Source organism: Chrysochloris asiatica, unplaced genomic scaffold (assembly GCF_000296735.1).
Source record: "Chrysochloris asiatica unplaced genomic scaffold, ChrAsi1.0 scaffold00007, whole genome shotgun sequence".
In the NCBI taxonomy this organism is placed as follows: Eukaryota; Metazoa; Chordata; class Mammalia; order Afrosoricida; family Chrysochloridae; genus Chrysochloris; species Chrysochloris asiatica.
Window position 1 is genome coordinate 21,463,031 of NW_006408525.1, and position 17,192 is coordinate 21,480,222.

Here is a 17,192-nt window from a genome sequence, read left to right on the forward strand (position 1 = left end):
GTCAAGAAATAGAAATATAATCATATTATTTAGAAATAAGAAAGCAAATAGCTGGAGTGTGGGACTCAGGGACAGAGTAGATCAGAGGATAATTGGGTTTGTTGTGATAAACCTAGCAGTATAAAAATGTACTGCTCTTATTTTTAAACATATTTATCTAGTAAATTATTTTGATTTTAAAAAGAAATGTTCACGAATGGGCCCTGAAGTGTTATGGTAGGCATTGCAGAGAGGGTGGTGAATAGTAAAAAAAAGTGCGTACACTTATTGCATCTGGCACAGCAGGCACTCAGCAAATAGTGGCTTCCATCCTTTGTCACCTAGGCAGAGTATGTGCTTGCAGTCATATTCAGATGACTCAGACGTTAGGTGGTTGGCTAAACAGCAATGTGAGATCTGTCACAAAGCAAGCTATGTGCCTGCCTAATTTCTTTTTTTTTAATGGATGGTTTTATTGTTCTTGGAACTGAATCAACCTGATGGTTACAGTTTCTTAGAATTTTGACTTTTGTGCAACTGACAAATCACGCAGTTAGTGAGTGATTTAGTTAGCTATGCATAGAACAAATTTTCAAGTACTTAGCAACTTGATACTTACTCTAGTAAACCAGAAAACAATGATATCTATGCCTAGACTATATATTAAAGCCAGAGATGCTTCTCTCTCTTCTGTAATTGTCAGTTAACTGCCTTATTTCTCTGGCCCACAATGCCTAGCCCAACACCTTTGTTCTGTGAGATCTCACTGTGGTGGATGGTTGTGATTAATACTGACAAGAAAGCCAGATAGTGGGGGTTTTTTCATATAGTTGTATGGTTTTGTTTCATATAGTTGGACTACAAATTCTTTATGGACAGAGACCATATATTCAGTCAGATCAATAACTAGGTTAGTGACTGCTATGCATTAGTACCTATGCATTTGTTATGACATATTTACTGAACATGTGGTAGGCACTGTGCTAAGCTCTGAGGATATCTTTATGAACTGGACAGATATCACTCTTGCTGTTACAGAATTTACATTCCAGTAGAAAATGTTTGCAGAATTCTTGTAGACCAGTAAAATAATGGCTCATTCTGAGCCATTTTAGCAGTACAAAGCATTGTATATAAAAATTTTAATAATTTTAAGCTGTGCCTATTGTATGATTTAAGTGCTTTCTAAAAGACAGAATTAGTGGTCTTATTTTTTTTCCTCTTTGCTTTTTTCTTTGTAGATAAGATGCTCCAAGCCATTTGCAGCTCTCTTCAGAAGAAAAGTCACTAATGCTCTGCTCTTGCCATTATACCAAATCTTTCTGACTTATGCTTTGGTGCTGCAACACTGGAAGAATTGCACACAGATTCCAGGAATATCTTTTTTTATTTGAGTGATTCTTTATGGATGGAAAACAATTTGGGTCTTAGTAATTACCCTGTTTTAAAGCTATTTTTCAATAGTCTGAACTGCTTAATAAATTGGGCCACTTACCAATGAGCCACGTGGCCAGTTCTTGTCAAGAGCTGGTTGAAACTTGTGCTGTGCATGTAGCAGGGATGGCACAAGAAGATAGTCGTCGTGGTCAAGTGCCATCTACCTTTTATCATGGTGCCAACCAAGAACTTGACCTGTCCACCAAAGTGTACAAGAGGGAGTCAGGAAGTCCTTATTCTGTGTTAGTGGACACCAAGATGAGCAAACCACATCTCCATGAAACAGAAGAACAGCCATATTTCAGGGAGACAAGATCAGTGTCCGACGTGCATGCTGTTAAGGAAGACCAGGAGAATTCTGACGACACAGAAGAGGAGGAGGAGGAGGAAGTCTCTTATAAAAGGGAGCAGATCATAGTGGAGGTAAACCTTAATAATCAAACATTAAATGTATCTAAAGGGGAAAAGGGTGTCTCTTCTCAGTCCAAAGAGACTCCTGTTCTTAAGACAAGCAGTGAGGATGAAGAGGAAGAGAGTGAGGGAGATGCCACAGATGACAGTAATGACTATGGAGAGAATGAAAAACAGAAAAAAAAAGAGAAGATGGCAGAGAAAGTCAGCGTTGCACAAAGGAGAACAAGAAGAGCCGCCTCTGTTGCTGCAGCTACCACTTCCCCTACTCCCAGAGCTACAAGGGGACGGAGGAAGAGTGTAGAGCCACCTAAGCGTAAGAAGCGGGCCACAAAGGAGCCCAAAGCACCAGTCCAAAAAGCTAAGTGTGAAGAGAAGGAGACTCTAACCTGTGAGAAGTGCCCCAGAGTGTTTAATACTCGCTGGTACCTGGAGAAGCACATGAACGTTACTCATAGGCGCATGCAGATTTGTGATAAATGTGGCAAGAAGTTTGTCCTGGAAAGTGAGCTGTCCCTTCACCAGCAAACAGACTGTGAAAAAAATATTCAGGTAGGTTTCTTCACCAAAAGGGCAAACTTTCCAGGATAGAACCTGACTGTTCAGACTCATCTGGTGTCTGCCCAAGAGTACAGTAGAGGCTGAAGGGACAGAGTTCACCACTTTATTTTTTTCAAAGCTCCTACTTGGGTCTTTTTCAAAGCTGAGTCTTAACATTTTATTTCAAAAACATTAAACTTAGCTGATGCTGGACCTAGTGGGAAGCCAGGTACATTGGAAGGGGGATGTATAGGTAAAGTCAACATCACCTGCACAAGCTGCACTGTTTAGGACTCTTTTAGGACATGTAATAGAAGTCATCCTAGCTCTTCTCTGTCAAGGCAGGGGATATCGAGTGAGTGTCAGGAGTAGAGAAAGGGCCCTTTCTAGGTTTAAAAGGATGTCAGATTCTAGTGCATCTGATGGGGACAAAAGCCAGAATGATTCAGACCGGTGGAAGTGGAAGCTCTCCAGGAGTGAGTTTGCTTTTACCAGTGGACAGATGACAGCACTCAATTGATCACGAGGCTGAGCCCATGGGGATGCGCAAACTTGAAACAAGGCTGAGCTGGTTGGAAATGTTGCCCACCTGGCTGCACTACACTACAATTTGTTAAGGTGACAGAGCATGGTGTTGGAACCAGGCTGGTGTCTTGACTATATTGTAATAGATTAAGACGTATGTGAACTCTTATCATATTGAGTGGATTACAACTATACTGTATTTGTACATGTGAGTGCCTGTTAATGACTATACATCAGAAGTCTAAACTATATAAAATAGAAATATTTTGTGCCATTTTAACCTAAACGTTAAAAAGATGAGATTGTGTGGTTTGTTTTTTTGGTGTGCTCCTAATATTTGCAAGTTTTATTTTCCTTCTCTTGCTTTCTTAATCAACAACTGAGATCATTACTTTACTTTAAAGAGGTGTTTTAAAAAATATAAGTTACATTTGCTGAAAATTCACTGCGTTTTAGTCCATCCCTTGTGACATTACCTCTGACACTTTGGGTAAGTAAAAGAAGACGGAGTTGCGCAGTACTGCACCCTAGAGGTCACACTGAGGTGCTCCAATGATTCATTGTTGAGAAGGCATTCTTGATACTTGACAGCTTTTTAACTAAAATTTGCTTTAAATTATAGAAGACATGTAATAAATCATTTTGTGTGACTTTTATTATTCTTTCTCACCATAATGTATTTAAACTTGTGTTTAGATTTTGTGGATTCTAACTTTGTGTTTTGTGCTTACCTGTTGTTGTGTGCTGAGTCACTTCTAACTTGTAGTGACCTATGGTTAGCAGTCCAGTGCTTATCCTACAGTGCCGTAGTAGGACCCCTGTACTTATCTAGAGACCCTAATAGTTCATGACTTGGTAACAAGTAAAAATGAAATACCTGCCCTACAAAATGGTTTATAGGAGTAGTCTGCCTTATTCTAGAGCAATATCCAAGTTAAGGTTTGCCTTTTTAATTCTTCCCAGGGTTTTTCATTTCCTAAAGTGGCATTGATGTTTAGGGATCTTTATTTACAGGGAATGCTAACTTGTTCCCTTAAGTTCCCAGAGTCTGAAGACTATCAAAAGTTTTCTGGTATTGTTTTACTTTAACCAGAGTATTTTGTTTTGAAGTATTTTATACTCGATATTCCAAGGAGCTCTGGTAGCGTAGTGGTTATGAATAGGGCAGCTAATACCATGGTCAGCAGTTTGAAACTACTGGTGGTTCTGCAAGAGAAAGATAAGGCTTTCTGCTCCCGTAAAGATTGACAGCCTCAGAAACCCTATACAGGGTCATTATGGGTCGGAATAAACTCCATGGCACAACATCATCACCACACCTGATATTCCAGGCTATTAATGACATAAGGAATTAGGCAGCATTGCATGTGTTTCCTGTAGATGAATTTAAGAGAGTTCTAGAACTGGGCTGTAAGGGAAAGAGAGAGTGGAACTAACAACAGTTTAGAGGTCACACTAAATTCCACCAGTGAGGAATTTAATACAGTAAATTAAATTTGGAAAAAATATAGTAAAATCTCAATTAATTTTGCTAATAAAGTCTCCAAATGCTTTCTCTAAGATACAAAAACATTTTATACCCTTATAAAATCTATAACCATTATTATATGCTTTATTAAATTTTGTTTTTATTTCTATGGATTTAAAATTAGTCTGCATTCTCTAATTACCTACTAACTGCATCTTGACCCATGTGTAGGAGGACGCTGCTTTTGGTAATCCATGTTTTAAAAAAAGTAAAGGTTCTTTTAATAGGTGTACTACTAACTGGATAATAGCAGTCAGTCAATTCTCAGATACTAGAAATTTCCATTTCTTCTTTTGTTTTTGCCATTATTTTCATACTCCTAAAGTATCTCTAAAAGACACATCTTGGAAAATAGAACATGTAGCTGTTGGCGTTGGAATCTGGACTCCACGGAGGAATAGCATTTATCTGGATCCTGACTTTGTGCCATTCCATCTGCCAATCGTCAGGTATGGCTTTCTGCAAACCCCTGTCAATAAAGATTGTTTCTATTTATCCTGCCTAGTGTGTTTCCTGTAACAAATCATTCAAGAAACTTTGGTCCCTTCATGAACATATCAAGATTGTCCATGGGTATGCAGAAAAGAAATTTTCCTGTGAAATATGCGAGAAGAAATTCTATACCATGGCTCATGTGCGGAAACACATGGTTGGTAAGTTAGTTAGTTCTGTTTCTTTTCTCTCACATCTATAATTTTCTCTTGTTCTTTGGTGTGCTTCTGATGCCCTGGGTTACTCAGGCTATGAGAAACTGCCTTATATTAATCAGTTTTGACTTGTTGAAACGAAATGTAACATGTCTTCAGTAAGCATCATCAAATTGCATGGTATAGTTCTCCACACCCAGGTTCAATGTTGTTATGTATTTTTCTCTTCAGAACATTACTGTTAAAGCCTCACAAATTAAAGTGTAGAAGATTAAGATGGCATACTTGCTTTATAGTAAACTATTGAACTTTTGTCTTTTGGTGGACTTACGTTAAGTTCATTCTTTGTTGCAGCACACACGAAAGACATGCCATTTACATGTGAAACCTGTGGGAAGTCATTCAAACGCAGTATGTCACTCAAGGTGCACTCTTTGCAGCACTCTGGAGAGAAGCCCTTCAGATGTGAGGTAAGGAATGTGCCTAGGGCGAGCTTTTGTGTTTGTGGTGAAGCAGTAAGTAAGGTACATGGAACAAGACTGCATTTCCACAAAACCTCCAGACTTGGCCTCAGAATTTGTGTATTGTTTTACTGCTAAGTAGAAAGATGTCATTTTTAATGCTGTTAGCTCTCTTAGATAGGTTATATTTGAAAATAGTACATACTGAGTTATTTTTCTTTCCTCAACAATTCAGAGAAGTGAGTATATACCGTGATAATTAGATGAGAAAATTTCCTGTACTAATAATTAAATTGCTTAGTAAGAGCAGAGTCAAGTAGTTGATACAAACAAAGTCTATTTTGAGTATGAAAAACAAACTTAATCTCAAAGATTATGTTAGGGTGGGCTCAAGTTAAGCTGCTATACTTGGTATTCAGAAATCTCCGCTGTGTCCAATACAGAACTGTGACGAGAGGTTTCAGTACAAGTACCAGCTACGCTCCCACATGAGCATCCACATCGGGCACAAACAGTTCATGTGCCAGTGGTGTGGCAAGGATTTCAACATGAAGCAGTACTTCGATGAGCACATGAAAACACACACTGGTAAGAGTCCCTTGGGAAAAGTACACATGTGTCTCAAGCACAAATGGCCATCTGTGGGTATGTTTATGTAAAACAAAATTTGCATTTTAAGTGAAACTTGAAATGAATCTGATAGATAAAAAAATAGATATATAGTACTGAGAAATCATGCTCTCATAAATCTTTATTTAGTTCAAAAAAGGATTATTTGTGTGTGCCTTTATATTAATGGTTTCTTTACCGGGGTCCAAGAACTCCTGAGATGATATGAAAATTGTTTTCTCTTTGTGCATATGTTATATATCTAAGGAAAGAGCCTCTCAGATAATCCTGACTTTAAGAATATAGAGGGCACTGCCTGTTTTTAAATAGAATAGTCTTAAAGTTTCACTGGATGTGATTTACTAGAATTGACTACTTTTCAGGAAGGTTAAATGATATTTTAACACTCTGTATTTTTATGGGTATGTTCTCTGTAGCATGGATATGAATCTTAATTATCTGATTATCCAGTTTCCAAAAAATTGGCTAAAATAATCACTCCCGCTCTAAACTCTATCATTGTATCTCAGTCTTAACTTTGACATTTTGGGATTAGCAGTGTTTGTATAAATTGAGCAGCATGAAAACTTGTGTCAGGTTTCTAAAAATAATTCTAACCATGGCTTCTAGGTTCTATTGGTTTGCGTAGTAGCAGAACTAGTAGAACCACAGAAGATTATCTTGCTTAGCCTGTTGTTCTTATTGCCTAAATGGGTAAGGAAACTCTGCCCAAGACAGGAGCTCAGAGTTCCCATTTCTCTGTTGAAGTCTGAAGAGAAATACCTGCCTCAAGGGTTTCTTATTCAGATCAGAGTCTGCTCAGGTTTTTAAGGATTAGGTAAATGAGGAATCTTGAGAGATGCTCCATTAGTTAAGCTAAATCTCAAAAGGTAATGAGGTTTTTTAAAGTTTTTATTGTGAACTGAGTGGTAGTTTACATGGGAGAACATTGGCTTTACATGATCAATTTCATTGCAGTGATTACAATCTCCTCTGTGCATCATCATTCAAAAGTATTTGCTTCCATTCCCTCTGGGTTATTTTACTTTTTGTGGGGGGCAGGGGCTGTTTACAAAAACACTTGGGAATATATAACAATTTAAACAACAAAAGGGCACATTCTACAAGCCTGCCTCCTGGCCACCAGCACCCAGACCCTTTCTATTCCATGAGTCCAGAGTCCTCAGCTGCTCCCTCTCTCCATGTCCTCATCTCTGCCTCCATCTCTGGTGTTGATGCTTCTCTGGATAGGGTCCTGCATTCTGCTTGTGCTCTTCTCCCTTGTTAGTCCTAGGTCCTCTGTTTCTGGACTGTAAGATTAGCTAGTCCCCCATTTTTGTTGAAAAACTTCGACCTTTACAGTTGTGACAGTTATAATTAGTTATGATAACATTTACTCACTATTGAATCATAAGAATCTTATCCACATCTCTTTTCACCAGACCTCTCTAGACAAGATGAAAACTATTCAGTAGGGATTCTACCTTTCCCTGTACACTCTGAAACTAAACTCCCTCTTGAAAACTTGTAAGCCAGTCACTTCATGTCTTTACCGTCCCCTCATTTTAGGTAGCCAATGTCTAAGTTGCCCGTCCCTATCTACCCTGTATGTAGAAGGGATAGGATTGATATTCAATGTGAAGAATGAGGTATTTTTTTAAGATTTTTTAAAATTAATGTTTTTTTTAAGTAATGGCTCTTGATCATATGTTTCCTCTTGAAACGGTTGAGCATCAATCATTTCTTTTTGGTATAGTGACTCTGTATATTCCTTCCATCTTTTAATGTTTTCTGCATCATTCAAATTTTTGCCCATAGATCCTTCAGTATTGCAAGTGAAAGCTTGTATTTTTCTTCAGTTCCTTCAGCTTGAAATGCTGAGCACGTTTTTCTTTCTTGTCTTTTTAATGACCTTTGCTTTCTTCCTGTAAGATGTTCTCGATGTCATCCCACAACTCTTTTGGGTCTTCAGTCATTAGTGTTTAATCATCTCTTCATATGACAATTTCTAAATTCCAGTGGGTTATATCCAAGGTCATATTTTGGATTTCATGGATTTGTTTTAATTCTCTGTAGCTTCATCCTGAACTTGCATATGAACAATTGATGGTCTGTTGCACAGTCTGCCCCTGGCCTTGTTTTGGCTGATGATCTGGAGCTTTTCCATCATATCTTCCCACAGATGTAGTGAATTTGATTTCTATGTATTCTATCTGGTGAGATCTAGTGTACTGTTATCTTTTATGTTGTTTAAAAAAGGTATTTACAATGAAGAAGTCATTGGTCTTACAAAATTCTACCATGCCATCTCCAGCATTATTACTGTCACCAAGGCCGTATTTTCCAACTACTGGTCTTTGCTCTTTCTTTCCAAACTTTGCAGTCCAGTCACCAGTAATTATCAATACATCTTGATTGCATTTTGATCGATTTCAGACTGAAGAAGTTGGTAAAATTTTTTAATTTCATCTTCACTGGTTTTAGTGGTTAGTGCATAAATTTGAATAATATTGCTATTAACTGGTCTTCCTTGTAGATGTGTGGATATTATCCTGTCAGAGACAGCATTATACTTCAAGATAGATCTTAACTTTTTTTTTTTTTTTTGATGATAAATGTGATGCCATTCCTCTTCAATTTGTCATTCCTGACATAGTAAACCATGTGGTTGTCAGATTTCAAAGTGACCAATACCAGTCCATTTCAATTCACCAATGCCTATGATATTTATCTTTATGTGTTCCATTTCATTTTTGACAACTTCCAATTTTCCTAGATTCATACTTCGTACATTTTAAGTTCTGATTGTTAATGGATGTTTACAGCTGTTTTTCTCATTTTGAGTTTGCCTCATCAGCAAATTAAGGTCCCAAAAGCTTTATTCCATTTGCGTCTTTACAGTCAACTCAACAGCTCTTCCCCAGTCATATTCTGAGTGCTTTCCAACCTGAGGGGCTCATCTTCTGGCTCTATATCTGACAGTGTTCTGCTATTATTCGTAGGTTTTCAGTGGTTAAACATTCAAAAGTAGTCTGCCTTTCCTTTGTCCTAGTCTATTCTAGTCTGGAAGCTCAGCTAAAGTCTGTCCCCCATACATGACCCTGTTGGTATTTAAAATGCCGGTGGCATAGCTTCTAGCATCACAGCAACATGCAAGCCATTCACAGACAAAAGGTGGGTAGCGCAGGTAGTGATTTAATAATAGAAATCAGAAAGAGATCGAGGGCTTGTGGTTTCAGAGTCCTGGTAGTGCAGTGGTTAAGCACTCGACTTGTAAACAAAGGGTCAGTGGTTGAACCCACCCAGCAGCTCTACAGGAGCAAAGACCTGGTGACCTGTTCCTGTAAAGGTTGGCTACTGTTGGTGTGTGCTTTCTAATGGACCCTGACTCCTAGTAACACTGTCTGACAGGGGAGAACTGGGCTCCATAGGGTTCCTGACTCGAATCTTGTTGGGAGTAGTGTTTTCCATTTCAAAACACAAAAAGTAAACTTCATGCTAAGGATTACGTATGAGTAGACATGAGGAGATTGATGTGCTCCACAGAACATTTCCAACAAAGTCTTACTTACTTTTTGTTGGAATATCAGTAATTACTTATATCTGTGACGTTAGTTACAGGAAAGTCATTTGAACAACTATTTGTGTAGGATGTTGTCTAGTGCTACTATAACAGAAATACCACATGTGGGGGCTTTAACAAATAGAAATGGATTCTCTCACAGGTTAGGAGGCTTGAAGTCCAAGTTCAGAGTGCAGACTCTAGGGGAAGGCGTTCTTTTTTTTCTCTCCTCTGGAAAAAAGTCCTTGTATTCTTTCAGCATCTGTAGACCCAGCACTCCTTGGAAATATTTACATCAGTCTTTCCTTAGATCTAGGTGCTTCACAGGGCAGGGACCCCAGGTCCAAAGGACATTTTCCATGCCTGACTCTTCTTTCTTGGTAGTAGTAGGTCCCTCTGAGCTCTGTTTGTTTAATTTCTAATTTATATCTCAATCTCTTAAATATCTCAAAAGAGATTGACTCAGATATAACCTAATCCTGTAGATTGCATTGTTGTTGCTGTTAAGTGCGGTTGAATTAGTTCCAACTCATAGTGACCCTGTGTAGAGTTTCCAAGTCTATAAATATGTGTGGGAGCAGGAAACCTTATCTTTCTTCCATGGAGCAATTGGTGGGCTCAAACCACTGCCCATCTGGTTCACAGTCTAGTGTTTATTGTACAGAGTTGCTGTGCTCCTGTAGATTGCATTGTTGTTGTTGTTAAGTGCCGTCATTAATATCACAGAAGTGAGAATATTTAATACATAGGATAATTACATCAGACAAAGGCTGATCACATGAAATCAAAGCTCAGAAGGATCTATTATCACCAAGAAAGAAGAGCCAGGAGTAGAATTTGTCCTTTGGATCCAGGGTTCCTACATTATGAAGCTCAGAAAGTGATTGATTACATTAGATTAGATCTCATCAAGGAGGATTACTGTGTCTTAACTGCCAAACCACTGAGCAATCAAATTGTCACAAAACCTAACTTATCACATTACACCCCTTGGTAAGTGTACATATCTCCTTAAACCATAGATCATCTGCAAATAAAGTCATTATAAATTCATGCTTGTTCCTAACAAAATACAGGGAACACACGTGCAACTGAAAATGCACTAACCCCCACTACATTATCCCAAAGTTCTTCCAAGTCCATATTCCAACCTGGGACAAAATTTGTCTTCATTTGTGAATCTAGAATGCAAGTTACCTGCTTCCAAAAGCAATAGTGGAACAGGCACACGGTAGACATTTCCATCACAAAAGGGATAACAAACACCAAGCAAGTTAAAAATACAGCAGAATAATTTACTACATGAGCTCTCAAGGCTTGAAAATAATTCTCTGTGACTATCTGAGACTATCCATGCAATGGCTGTGCCTCCAGACTCTGGGTATTGGCCATGCACTCTAGATTCTAGGTAGAGGCCCTTCAACCAGGGGTTCAACTCTTGTCTTCCAGATCTGCCAGAATGGGAGCTCTGCTCCGTCTGCCCTAGGTGGCCCCAATTCTCCTAATCTGTCTTGAGTGGTGACCTCACCACTTTGGTTACAGCAGATCCTGTTCTCTTGCCCCCTAGTCTGTCTGAGTGGTGACCTCAGCCCCTTGGTTACAGCATTGGGCAGAGAACCCATCCTAACAGTTTGGTGAAGGAAATCCAATTTTGCGAAGTTTAGGAAACTGTGCCCCCACCCTTACGAGCCCTAGAAGTTCCATCCTTTAAGAACCCAGAAGTCGTGGCTCTTCATTTTAAAACGGAGGCAGCTTTGCTTGCCATGCTCCTTGTCTCTTCAGCTGCTTCCTGGTTCCTTGATCTCTAGAAGAGGTCAGCCTGATCTCTGCTCTGATTGAGCAAGTGTTACAACACTTTGTAGCTCTACTGGTAAGGACTCAGAGGCATGCCACCCCACTAGTAAGCCTTGGCCTAAAGACTGTCTTGCTGCATGGGTCAGAGAGCCTAACTTCACCAACACGTGCCCAGAAGCACTCCATTCTGCCAGGAAGCTTCCTGAACAAAGGTGTTCCACAGTAACCATGGGTTGGTTACTGTGCTATCTTCTATCTGTCTCCTGGTTCTGCTGATGCAGTTTCTCTGCCACTTCTTCTCACTGTCTGTGCTATCTCCAGAGTTACAGTTCTCACTTCCTTCTGAACCCTCATCAGAATTGCCTTTGACACGATATGTCTAACCCCCGTCTCTTCTAGGTCATCTAGGCAGCATAGTACCCTTCTAGTCTCTGCTCATTATTCAGCTTTCAAACTGCTGCCATCGTTAGTATCTGTTAGCACAACACAGTTATCTAGTGCTACTGTAATAGAAATATACCACAAGTGGATGGCTTTGACAAGCACATTTATTCTCTTAAAGTTTAGGAAATTAGAAGTCCAAATTCAGAGCACTGGGTCTAGGAGAAACTTTCTCTCTTGTTGGCTCTGTCAGCATCTGTAGGCCCACCATTTCTCTGAGGTCTTCATGTATCTTGGCATCAGTCTTTCCTTGGATCTAGGAGCTTCATAGTACAAGAAACCTAGGTGCAAAAGTACATTCCTGCTCTTCTCTCTTGGTGGTAGTAGGTCCCTCTGAGCTCTGCTTGCTTGTTTTATCTTGCTTGCTCTTTATATTCAAAAGATTGACTCAAGGTAAATCCTAAACTTAAAGGTTGCATTAAATCTTATAAACATCACAGAACTGAGGGTTTACAACATATCTGATAATTACATACCATCAGGGCTGGGCACATCAGATCACTTCATGGGGAAAGTGATCACATTACATCAGATCTCATTATGTGGGGTTACTGCATCTTAATTGCCAAATCACTGAGGATCCAGACCCAGCCAATCTGACACCAAACCTTAACCTTCACAGATACACTACTAGTAGATACTGCCTTTTTTCTCTCAATCCAAATCCAGATGATACGTTGTATATAAGTTTCACTCACATATGCTCTGATTTAATAAGCCTCAAATTTTGGAGACTCCTTTAGGACTCAGAATATTATCTGCACTAAGGTAGAGGAGTGGTACTCTCCTTTTTGAATGAGGAATAGCATGATCCCAATACCATGAATGAGCCCATAACTGTCTGGCATGTTAATCATTTTTTGTGTGTGTCTCTGTTTCTCTCAGGAGAGAAACCCTTTATCTGTGAAATCTGTGGCAAAAGCTTCACCAGCCGCCCCAACATGAAGAGGCACCGCAGAACTCACACAGGCGAGAAGCCCTATCCATGTGATGTGTGTGGGCAACGGTTTCGCTTCTCCAACATGCTGAAGGCCCACAAGGAGAAGTGCTTTCGGGTGACCAGCCCTGTGAATGTGCCGCCTGCTGTCCAGATCCCACTCACAACTTCCCCAGCCACTCCCGTTCCTTCTGTGGTGAATACCCCCACGACCCCAACCCCTCCAATCAATATGAATCCTGTAAGCACTCTTCCCCCCCGGCCTATCCCCCACCCTTTCTCACACCTTCACATCCACCCCCACCCTCACCACCCCCACCACCTACCTATTCCTCCAGTCCCTCACCTCCCACCACCTCCAGCTCTCTTCAAGAGCGAGCCTTTAAATCATAGAGGCCAGAGTGAGGAGAACTTTCTGCGGCACCTGGCGGAGAAGAACAGTTCAGCACAGCACCATTAACACCTGTCTCCTTACGAGTGTTCTCCAGGAATTAGGCTCCCAGATGTGAGTTTGCGGGGAGGGAGACTCTCCTCAACCCCACCAAGAGCTTTGTCATTGTCTTGGTGAGTCCATAGATCCCAGGGAATGAACAAGAGAACTGACTACTTGAGCTCACGGGGGAACTGTCTTCTAAACCAGGGGAACCACCCAACTAAAGCCCAATTGCTTGCATTTTCTGGTGACTTTTATAAATTTCAAATACTCAGACTTAATGGAATTTTATAATTTCATATCAGCTGATGAGGTATGCTTGCTTTTATATCCTGGACTTCTCCTCAAAGAGGGGGTAGGCCTGGTTTCCTTTGTACTAATCGGGAAGGCTGTGAGATTAATCCAGAGCATTAATTGTATCACTGTGTATCGTAATGAATTATTTTCAGCTTTTGGTGCTGGCTACAGTGTTGAGCTGGCCACGTATCACAGTATATCAAGCATTATAGAGAAAGACGGACATTTTCTTCTTTGTGTAGCTCTCCTAATGCACTCTTTATTTTACTACAGAAATTATTTTAGAGTTTTTGTATAGACTTCTTTAGTAGTCTGTTTCTAAAATGAAATGTATTTCAATAAGCGGTGTAATTTTTTCAGTGTAGCTGAACCTATGTTGTAAAATAGAAAAATTTTTATAATCATCAAAATGTGATTCTTAAAGATGCATATATAACTTCTATAGTTCAAAGTTATTCTTACATCCGTACAACTCAAAGGTGCTTCAGAGACTAGATGTATCTCAGAGAGTCTCCAGACCAGGTTACTACAAAAACGAGGTTTTGCTTTCAGAACTTAGCATAAGTTCTTGGTAGTTTTGATTCTATACTTCACACTCACCTGTCTCTCAGGCTCACTGATGTGCCCCTGTTCTCCATGCCCCGTTCAGTTCAGTGTATGCATTAAATGCCGGTATCTGCAGAGGGTTGGGCCTTGTCACCTAAGGGCTTGTGAGGTTTGAAAATCGGAGTAAAGCTGCTTCACCATCAGGAGGAAGTGGTGGAGATTGATCAGTTCAGTCCTGTCTGTTGCTCACTTCCTTCAGGAACTGTGCTCTAGTTTAACTTTGACGGGATGACAAATTAGGGCTCATTTAATATGCTGCCCATTCTGAAGTAGCTTCATTTTTTAAAACTGTTAAAATAAGATAGTAAATGAAAATCACAAACAACGTGTTGTTGCTGATTAGTGGCTGAAGAGAAATTGGGTGAGCATACAAATTGGACACGAGTTTTAAAATATCAGTTATATCTCTGGGCATGCTCACAACGTGGAGCTACATACTAACACACTTTACATTTTAGTGACGGAAAACACCTAAGTTTCACTGCCCTGTCCTCTGCAAATAATTATGTGATGCCATTGCTCATAACTCAGACCGAGAGCAGCCCCTCCAATATGAGTATATTTATGCAGGTGAATTTTTCAAGTTTGGGGAACTTTGGAAGAGAATGGTTGATTTAGGAAAAGCTGATAGAAGGATTTATATGCTGGTTATATTTAACTAATCAAATTTATCCAGACCTGATTCAAGACTGCTAATAATTTTGTATTTCATTATCTCAGCTGAGTTCCAAGGCTAGGTCTGTTTTCTGTCCCTTTTCTTTTTGATCTTCAGATTCTTTCATTTCTCTTTTTTCCCCCAGGCTCTTAGATCACTGCCGGAATCTGAATCCTGGGCTTTATTTATTTGTGTTTTAATTTTTACTGTTAAATGTGCAGATATGCCTCAAGCACTTTTCTGGCTGACTAGTTCTGTAATTAGAAAGAAAATGAAACTCTGTCCATTTACATGATGTCACTATTTAACAAATATTACATTCTCTATTAGCAGTTTGGTTTAATATTCCCAGTTGTTTTCCTATGGTTATTGCCTTTGTCTTTTATAATGAGCATAGGAAAATTTTGGAATGAGGCAGGAAAGTACCTCAGACATACTTTTCTTCCTATTTTGGATGTCAGTTTTAAGGAATGTTATTTTTAATATTTGGTATACTTGGATATATCAGGTCCCCAAGCCAGCAAGGAAAGTTAATTCCTTGGTTAGGACTGTTAGACCATTAGTGGCTGCTGTCCCTTTCCCCACAACCACCTTTACACGTTCCATAACAGGTTTGTGAATCTACATTTTTATGTAGACATATCACTATTTTTCACGGTCAAGTCTGTTATTTTTAAATGATTTGGGTGGAAAAAGATGTAAATGATAGTAGCTTAGTTTAATTGGTTGTACCTTATTTTGTTCTAAATAAATTTGCAGTATTAGGCAGCAATTCTAGACTTGAGACCAATGAATCAACCATTTAAAGAGGTGTACTATAATTAATTATACACTGGAAAATTCAGGTAGTCGTCCTTGATTTTTGCATTCAAGTGAATATAGCCATAAGAAAATATCTGCTACATAGGAAAACAAAAGTATTAAGTAAATAATCACCACCATCCTTAACAGAAGCAAAAAGATTGAAAAAAAGAGTCAGCATTGTCACTCACACAGTGTCATTCTTAATGAAATGTTTTGTGAAACAGTCTGGTAAATATCTGGTTGTTTTCCCCCGACATAGGACTTGTGGTCTTCATAAAAACTCAGAACGTAATGACTCCTTATCAGTGTCGTATTAATATGAATAATGAAACACATTAAAATATTCATGACATTAATGCTTCTGAATATAAGAACTGCAGGATTAAGCCTTAAACAAATACATTGTCAGGTTTAATATGCTCAAAACTCAAACTCAGGGTTGAAAACTGGGCTGGGGTCCTTCACTAAGATACTATTTGCATTGTCTAGTATATCCCTTCCCATTTAGGCTACCACACCCTGTGAGTTCTTCAGAACCTATTCCCTACTTGCTGTCTGTCTGTGAATAAAAGAACTAAGGAGGAATTTGAGTTCTCACAGCCTTTATCTGTACTTCTGTCTTTCAAAAGACAACAAAGGCCACATTTCTGCATTATATTTATATCAATTGAGGCTGTCTCTCATTACTTAATTTTACTGTCTTCAAAGGTTTGTGTCATTGCTAGGAGAAAATCCTATTTGAGGAAAATTCACAAGGATTTTAAGTTGACATTACATTTTTGTGTCTTTGCATTTCTTTATTCTTTTTGCAAAGATTTATCACCCAGATAGAAACTCTCTGTAGCCTTCATTCTCAAATTGTGTCAGGTAGGCATATACTGAGTTTGATTTTGACATTTGAATAAAGAAAAGAAGATGGACGGATTAAATGCATGTGGCTTCATTTAACAGTCGTTCAAAGGAAGTTTTACAAATCACTTTACTTATGTTTTTATAGTCTACCATTTGCATGAACTGTTGTAAATTAATAACTGAGCATAGACATTATCATAGTTGCACCATCCTATTAAAGCTAACTTTGTTAGAAGTAACTTGCATTGTGGTAGGGCTCTCCCTATAATTTGGCTGTCCCTTGGTATACAAAATGAAGGCAAAATGCTCTGAAAAGGTATTTGTGAACTTTGCATTTCCTGCTTGTGAAAGTTCAGTTTGTTGACAGGATATGTGTGTTTCATTTTATTTTTATTTTACTGGCAGTTTAACTTTTAAGAAAATGAAACAGAGATAGAAATCACTTGAAAATGTTTATATATTTATCCCATCTTGCAGATTTCAGTTAGTAAAACACAGGATAGATGGGTTTGGAGAAAAAAAAAAAAAAGACTAAAGTTGAGAAGCCCTTCTGTCTGAGCTGTTGTAGGGAAAAGCCTGCCGTGAGGGCATTGCTGATCCACGAGGTGAGGATGGGGGGCATTTAATGAAAAGGGGGATATGTTAACATATACAAATTTCACCAGCGCTCTACT

At 39.0% G+C, this 17,192-nt stretch overlaps 1 protein-coding gene across 1 annotated transcript; it reads left to right on the plus strand.

The window, feature by feature from the left end:
* The first annotated feature begins 1,303 nt into the window (after positions 1-1,303).
* ZNF652 (zinc finger protein 652) lies at positions 1,304-13,396 on the plus strand. The gene is made up of 5 exons (XM_006832489.1): positions 1,304-2,379; positions 4,926-5,073; positions 5,422-5,537; positions 5,972-6,116; positions 12,820-13,396. Exons 1-5 carry the CDS (start codon positions 1,477-1,479, stop codon positions 13,329-13,331), a joined length of 1,824 nt encoding a protein of 607 aa, XP_006832552.1. The 5' UTR covers positions 1,304-1,476; the 3' UTR covers positions 13,332-13,396.
* The last annotated feature ends 3,796 nt before the right edge of the window (positions 13,397-17,192 follow it).